The following is an 8,193-nucleotide window of genomic DNA, read 5'->3' as shown; positions in this document are numbered from 1 at the left end:
CGATGCTGGGTTTGCACACGGGCTCCCTGCCCATCCATGGTCCTGGGTTTGCACAGGGTTACCCTGCCCATCCACGATGCTGGGTTTGCGCACGGGTTACCCTCCCTGCGAGCTCCATGTGAGATACTGGTTTGGGACCTGGCCACCTTTTCTCACGCAAACGACTTTAACACCATGGTTGGGTTTCCAGGCCAGTGAAGCTTATTTGATCAAACATGGCAGCGTGAAGCCGAATGGTTCTGAGGCGAAGTCACTGAATTCTAACTGAAATTATCAGGGGCACCCCTCCCTCCCTGGGAATCCAGCAGGAGCAGCCATGCCCGCAGGGAGTCCCCGTCCCCGCTCAGAGGGCCCAGAAGGAGGGTAGGGTCTGGTGGCAGGGCCTCGAGGGGTCAGAGGACCAGAGGGTGGGACCCTCTACCTGTAGAGGCAGAAGTTCCTGCAGCACAATTCTAGAATCTGAGAATATCCGATTCATCTCTGTAGTTCTAACCCAAAGCACAGTGTCTGACATACAGCATGCTCAGTAAATTTGTATTTTTTTAAATTGAAGAATGGTTCCTCTGCAGTGGGTGTGTGTGTGGGGGGGTGTGGCTTAAATTGGGGATGTGTGAAGTTACATCAGTGGGCAGAAGGCATAGCGGGAGGGGCAGCAGGAATCACTCATGGGTTTTAAGTCTGGTGTCCTGTGGAGCAGAGGATAAGTATTGAGGTCAATGACAACCTCATTAGGTCCATATATAGCTGCTCGTGTCTGTTAATGGGTTGCCCTAAACACAAATGAGGTATTTAGTGGGGCTCATGAGATTTGGTCCCATGTGGTGTATTTTTATCTGTGACAAGAATAGAGGCAGGTGGCATGTTCATCAATTTTGTGGATGACATGGGGTGCCTGGGTGGCTCAGTTGTTAAGTGTCTGCCTTTGGCTCAGGTCATGATCTCAGGGTCCTGGGATCAAGCCCTGCATCAGGCTCCCTGCTTGGCGGGGAGCCTGCTTCTCCCTCTCCCTCTCCCCCTGTTGTGTTCCCTCTCTTGCTGTGTCTCTTTCTGTTAAATAAATAAATAAAATCTTTAAAAAAAATTTTGTGGATGACAGAAAAGTTGGAAGGACAGTTAATACACTAAATGACAGAATTAAGATTCAGGAAGACTACAAGAGATGAAACTAAAGGAGAATTTCATAGCGATAAGTGTGATATTCTAAGTTGGGTTCAAAAAACTCAATGGCACAAAGACGGGATTGGTGTGACCCACTTCTCTAGAAGAGCAAGAGAAAATGTCCTGGTGGCTTGAGTTATTGCCAGTTCAGGAGGAGATGAACGGATGGGCTGACAGGACTTCTCCCAAATGTAACTTGGGATGTTTTCATAGAGGCGGGATATTTAGGCTGGGAGAGGTAGTTCCCGGGCACACAACGCTCGTGGGATCGCATTCTGCTCTGGGTGCCCTGCTCTGCGTCACTCACAGACTGTAGTGTAGCTAACGGATGTACCACCGGCCACAGAAGGACCTGTGGTAGGAACTGGAGAAATTTACCCTAGAAAAGATGGGACCTAAACGTGGACATGAAAGCTCCTTTCACATATTTGAAAGGCTCTCAAATTCATGCTCTTCAAAACGACTGAAGATCCCAAAGGGCTGTTGTTTGTGGGGGTCATATCTATTGTTTTTATCATATTAAAAATTGATGTGTTCTCTCATCTGAAACAGAATATTAACTATTTCCCATTTAATGATAGAGCTGTTCTGTTTTAACATACTTTTTATGAGAAACAGCTGGTTTTTTTAAAAAAACAATTCGGTGAGAAGAGTGACAACTTTCTTCAATGTCTGGCATAACAGAAGACAGACCGAATCTGATATCTGTTCCTCAGTCTGTGTGATATGTTGTTTTGGTTCAAGTACACAAAGAAAATCTGGCCTCACAAAGTTGTGCGGTAGGAGAAGGGAGAACCTTACAGAATCCCTGGAAGCAAGGTCCTCAGAAAACACTTTGAGAAGCTCCAGTTCAAACAAATTAGGATCTGTGGGCCTGAGTTCTAGAAAGTTCTGTCTAACAGTGATGGTGCTGGGAAACCCCTGACCGCTCACTCAAAGTTCTCTGACACTGGCAGAAGCCTCTATCTGGCATGCCCCAAGGGATTTATTTGTTTGGTTTCGAATGAGACCAGAGGTACTTTATGCAATTCTTCCCAATCCCATATTTTCAAGATTTTCTAGCCAAAAAATTGGATGACTTGCCTGATAGGCATGATTGTCTCTGAAGGGAGAGCCGGCAGAAGGGCATCTAAGTGTTCTGACCTGCCTTTACTCACAGTGTGTGAGTGGCTTCCGTCCACCTGCAGGAGCCCCAAGGAGGCTGCGGGACTAGTGAGGTCTGGGCGCCCGCGGGCTAGGAGGTGCTCCCGAGGCCAGGGCTCTCCGGGAGTGGGTGGGAGGCTCAGAGCAAAGTGTCGGGGATGATGATGGAGGGAGAGGAGCAGCAGAAATGGGTAGGATTTGAGGGTTCATAGGGAGCTGGGAGCATCTGTGAGGCTCAAGGAGATAGAGCATATGGGAGCGTGAAGAAGAGAAGGCTCAGAGCTAGAGGACCAGAGGCAGTAAAGTTCGAGACAGGGAGTGGGATCAAACACCGCAAGTAACCTTGGGTTGTTGGCAGTGACAAAGAGGAGCTGGAGAGCAGGTAATGTGCCTTGTTGCACCCACCCCCTGAAGCACATCTGATTTGCGGTGGTGTATCTGGGTATTTGAGCTCAGTCTCCGAGGTGGGTCCTGGGCTGTGCAGGGTGGGGGCACAGCCACCCAGCTGGGGACCTCTCAAACCAACCCAGCCCGGGAACACTATTGGGTGTCCCGACTGTCAGAGATTTTTCTCTCGGACACACTGAGAACAGACAAAGCAAAGAGACATTTTCTGGAGGTGAAAACACCCTGGCCTGCCCCCAAGCTCTGGTGACATGGAGATGAGCTGCCGAGGCTAGCCGCGAGTGTGGAGGGAGAAAGGTGTTTGCCAGTCCGGTGGAGCCGGGGCGGTAAGCAGCCGGCAGCTTCCCCGGGTTGACCTGTGCTCTGGCAGGTTTCTGGAAAGCAGCTCGGGGAGAATCCTGACTTTGGATACCTGAGGGGATGACACAGCACCAGCTGATTCACATGCAACCTGCAAGCTGCTCTCTTCCCTTCATTTGCCCCTGGTTCCGCTTTTCCTCGGAAGTCGGTCAAGCTGTCTGTGGTTGGCTCTCCTTTTGGGGGTTGTGGAGGAGGCAAAGATCCTAGCCATGGGGACAGGAGGAGGGAGTGCCCTATGCTTGGCTGCCTGAAGAGTCCCACAGGCCTGTTGAAGGCTAGGATGGCCTTGGAGTACTTGCTTTGCCCAGCAATCTGATTCTTAAAACCCTTTGTCCAGGACAACAGCGTGTCCTTTGGCAAAGGTACAATTGTGCAGCTCCTATCTGGGGGCGAGTCCTGTCTGGGGGCTCCCGTGGAGCCCCTGCTCTGATCCGGTATCAAAGCCAAACAGAACCTACAGTCCCCAGGAATCTTTTAACCTGCAGAGGACAGACTGGTATCCCCCAGCAAGAGGAAGGCCTGAACTCATTTCCTTGGGAGGTCCAGACCTGCCCCCCCCCTCCCCGGCAGTGCCTTGTGGCTGCAAAAGGTATTGTGTCCTTCTACCAAGTGTATCAGCTTGTGGCCCAAGCCCTGAGCAGAGTTTGTAGAAACCATCCAGCCTTGCTCGATTTTCCCTTTCTAATCTCTGCAGGCCTCACAGGCATTGCAGAGAAGAGAACTTGCCTCATCCCTCTGCAATGCCAGTGTTTCGGCCAAGCCTTTTAGGGATGCACACAGAAGTGAAGAAAGGAGAGTCGGGAGTGTCATAATTCATAGAATTCCTGGAGGCGAGAGAATGCGTTTCTATTCCCCATATCAGAGAAGCACCCAACCGAAGTCGGCCCTGCCCTTTCCTAGACAATGCTAAAAAATGTTCTCTTTCTTTTACCCTAGTTCCTCAAGCACAGACCCCAGAGAGTATCCCTTTTCAGCTTTATAAGAGCCTAGTTACTGAATCCTTAGGAATTTCTATCACAACCTCCACAAAATTGCCTGGAGGGAATGACAACTGGTGAAAGCCTTGCTTATTTAATGGCTCCCTTGTTTTCCTTTCAAGTTTCCTTACAAGTGGGGCCCTTGAGCAGTATCTTCTGTTGGAATCACTAGTTTAAGGCTCTCTGTCCAAATCTAAATCAAATGGCAAGGATCTGGGAAGACAAACGCCATAGAAACACGCTCGACTTCCACCAGGAGCTGGAAAGGTGAGTTCAGGTCCTTACCTGGACTGGCGCGGCCGCTGTTCTGGCTGCTTGCGGGAGAGCTGGGGGACCAGCGATCTGTAATAACATTGCACTGGTCAAAGCATGAATTTTAATCTGTTCTCATTCTTTCCATGATCCGACCTAGCAAGACATTACCAACCAAGGTCAGAACTAAGGTAAAGCTTTGTCCTTGGGTGGTCTGAATCTGCCCCAAGGAGGCCCTGAAATGGAAAAAGAAGGGGAGTGGTGGTGGGGATTTAACTCAAAATACTGACTGAAAATTCCAGGTACTAATAACCCCTGTATTTCACAATTGTCAAAGTAAGTATCTTTTGCTAAAGAGCCGTATTTTTTTACACTTCATTATTCTTACAATAATTCTCCTCAACTGTGCCACTCCTGAGGAGGCTAAAGTAATCCTTCAGTAGCAATGTCACTTAACATTTCACAATTTGCTCAAACGGCATTAACATGGTATTGATGCAAATAGCATTAGCTTTCAGTCATCTTAAAGGTACACAATGGGTTATCCATGGTGGCGCCTGGGTGGCTCAATCGTTAAGCGTCTGCCTTCGGCTCAGGTCATGATCCCAGGGTCCTGGGATCGAGCCCCGCATCGGGCTCCCTGCTCAGTGGGAAGCCTGCTTCTCCCTCTCCCGCTCCCCCTGCTTGTGTTCCCTCTCTCGCTGTGTATCTCTCTCTGTCAAATAAATAAAATCTTAAAAAAAAAAAAAAAAAGGTACACAATGGGTTATCCTTAATTACTTTGTGAGAAAATCAAATACACTTCAGCATTCAGTATTTATCGGGCAATTTCTCTGAAGCAAGGCTTTAAAAGGGACGCAAAGTCCGTTTTGGGGGAAAGGGAACCATGTGAAAAGGAGCTGAGGGAAAGAACCAAATTTCACAGAGGGGAAGAGATAGAAGGTCACAGAACAGTATCAGTTCCTTGGAAAGCCGAATCTATCCACAGTCAACGTTTCGCTCCCTTTGACTTTGTTCCAATTATCTGAATACGGACTCCAAGTAGCTTTGTTTTCTCTCCAATGGTAAAGAGAACACGTGCTCCCTGTAAAAATACGTACCACGTATAGTAAGAACTCACCTGCAATCCTTCTATCCTGCAGCTACTGATACGCAACCATGGCGTAAAGTACTGTTTCCCTCTCTCTAGGCACACGTTCTCACGTGCGGCACACAAGTCGCCTTGTCGCCTCCTTCTTTGACCGAACAGTCTGTCACGGGCCAACCTCATGTCAGTAAGTGCACATATTCACCAAAATGTTAATAGCTGTGTGGTAATCGCTCTAACCATTCTGATGGTGGACAACTGAACTGCTGATCTTTATTTTTCTATGAGGAACAACACCTGTGTCCAGGCGCCTTCTCACCCTCAGATGATAATTACCTTAGGATGTACTCCCCTAAGTGCGAATTCTGGGTCGCTCACAGTCCTTCCACTGTGCCTTGCCTGGTCATGACCTTCCCCCATTTTTCTACGGGAAGGTTCCTCTTTTTCTTGCTATTTGTAAGATTGGATTTTAAGAAAACAAGATAAACTTTCAGAGAGGAGATAAGTGTTGGCGAGAAGGGAAATCGCCTGGGGCGCCTGGGTGGCTCAGTTGGTTAAGCAACTGCCTTCGGCTCAGGTCATGATCCTGGAGTCCCAGGATCGAGTCCCGCATCGGGCTCCCTGCTGTTCAGGGAGTCTGCTTCTCCCTCTGACCCTCCTCCCTCTCATGCTCTCTGTCTCTCATTCTCTCTCTCTCAAATAAATAAATAAAATCTTTAAAAAAAAAAGAAAAAGAGAAGGGAAATCGCCTGTGGGGGGCGGGAAGGGCAGTTGGAGATGCTGGTCTCCCTCCGCCTCCCTGGAAAGGTGAATGCCCACAGCCATCCGCATACCTTGCCACTAGGTGACGCTCTGCTCCCCTCCTTGGTCTGCCCCTTCTTTGTGGACAGACGTAATCAGTTAGGTCTCCCGAGGCAACTGTGGCACTTCTTGGAAGGAACCTGACTAGGAAAATAATGCCCAGCAAAGCAACCCCACCCTTGGAAGCCTGTGGTAGATTTAGCTGACCCTGCAGCAGGCCTTTTCCAGAACTCTTTCTTCCGCATATCTGTGGATCTGGTTCTACAGGCTGCCCCCTCTGGCCCTGGGATGCGGCCCTGCAGCTGCCCAGCTCCCGTTGGTGCCTGTGTAGTCCTTGGCATCTCCCGTGACCAACAGAACAGCCTCGCTCTTGTCCGTCCGAGAGGTCTCTATCGCTCTGGCTCTTGGCTCCCCTACCCCCAGCCTTGACTTGTTCCGCACTATCTTGTTAGGTTTACCCATTCATGGGTCAGTTAAGGGGTGTCCAGCCCCATCTTCCTTGTTCCTCCACCTGTATCAGCTCCTCTCCCTGGGCCGGGAGAGCGCCTCTCTTTTCCGGCTACGAAGTTTCCGCTTTCCACTAGACTCCCTCCAAGTTCTTATGTTCTGTGTGAGCGGCAGCTCTTTATCTCGTTGTAGAGCAAAGAGGACTCACAGACCTCAAATGCAGATTGTTCCTGTTCTGGCTACACACTTCTAGGTGTCTAGAGCTGAAGCGACCTGTTGCAGGGATCTCGGTACAATGTGTTCCTACGTGTCGCCCAAGATCCCAGAACAGTGCCTGACACATCGTAGGCAGTCAATAAATATTTGTTGATTGAATAAATAAATTAGCTTTTACTTGGCCACCCCATCCACAACCAACTTCTAGAATCTTTTGACTCTAGTCACATATAAAAAGAGAGGGGAAAGCCCTTAATAAATGTAGTAACAACAACTCACTTGTCTATCAGCAGTAGAAGAGTTACTCTGTTAGAGTTGGCAGAACATTCTCAATTCATTTGAAGAAGAAAAGGGATTATCTGTGCACTAAATATTATTTTAGTTGGGCTAAAATATCACAGCAAGTATCTATGGCCATACATTAATATAGGCATTCATGAAAGTAGATGGGCGATTACCTGGGGCTGGGGAAGGAGGGATTAGTTCATGGGCACAGGGTTTCTTTTTCTTGTTCTAGAATCGGTCACGGTGATGGTTGCAGAACTTGGTGATTACTAAGAATCACTGAATTGTACACTTTAAATGGGTGAATTGTATGATACGTGAAAAGTATCTCAACTAACTGTTATTAACAAAAAGACACAGGCCTTCAAACACCCATTTTCACTTCTCTTCGTTCCTACAGAAAATCCTTTGAGTTGGCAATATCATTTTTTTCTCGCCCTCTGTCCCCTCCTCCCCGCCCAGTTTGGCCCCTTTCTTGGCAGCTACGGTGGATGCGGGCCGGAGCCCTCACTCTGACTGTTTGCCTGGCAGTCTGTGGGGCGGCCTGGGCGTGGGGGCTGGACGAGGTTGAAGAGGGAGGCTGATGGGCTGGGAGGCTGCCGGCCAACGGCCCTGTGCCCCGGCCAGGAATAATGAGACTGTGCCAGGGTGGGAACCACAACCTGAGGTGGTTGAGGTTTCTACAAGCAAGGCCCAACGTGTCCCAGGATTTCCAGGCTCCCAGTGTAGCCAAATAAATATGCCACATGTTTAATTATATGTGTTATGTAAAAATCGACCTCCTCCAAGGAGGCCCCAGGAGCAAACAACTTACTCAAGTCCTCTGAAGTCTTTGAAAGAATTAAGGGCTCTAAAAGTCAAGAGCCTGAAGTTCAGAAAGAGGAAAACTCTTCGCTGTGGGGCTCCCTCATCCAGCGTCCCTTCCTTCCTTCCTTCCTTCCTCCTTCCTTCCTTCCTTTCTCCTTCCTTCCTTCCTTCCTCCTTCCTTCCTTTCCTTTCTTCCTTCCTTCCTTCCTCCTTCCTTCCTTCCTTCCTTCCTTCCTTCCTTCCTTCCTTCCTTCC

General features: G+C 49.0%; 1 protein-coding gene across 1 annotated transcript in view; it reads right to left on the bottom strand.

Moving 5' to 3' along the window:
- Nucleotides 1-8,193, bottom strand: part of VIT (vitrin) — a 75,761-nt gene that overhangs the window by 30,747 nt on the left and 36,821 nt on the right. The window contains exons 7-9 of the mRNA XM_021697711.1: nucleotides 4,329-4,385; nucleotides 3,063-3,118; nucleotides 2,634-2,643 (exon numbers count right to left, since the gene is read on the bottom strand). Of these exons, the coding sequence (XP_021553386.1) occupies nucleotides 2,634-2,643; nucleotides 3,063-3,118; nucleotides 4,329-4,385 (123 nt within the window). The remainder of the gene's footprint in view (nucleotides 1-2,633; nucleotides 2,644-3,062; nucleotides 3,119-4,328; nucleotides 4,386-8,193) is intronic.

Source organism: Neomonachus schauinslandi, chromosome 10 (genome assembly GCF_002201575.2).
Source record: "Neomonachus schauinslandi chromosome 10, ASM220157v2, whole genome shotgun sequence".
In the NCBI taxonomy this organism is placed as follows: Eukaryota; Metazoa; Chordata; class Mammalia; order Carnivora; family Phocidae; genus Neomonachus; species Neomonachus schauinslandi.
Note: the sequence above shows the minus strand (reverse complement) of the source record. Positions and strands in the feature narration are given on the sequence as shown.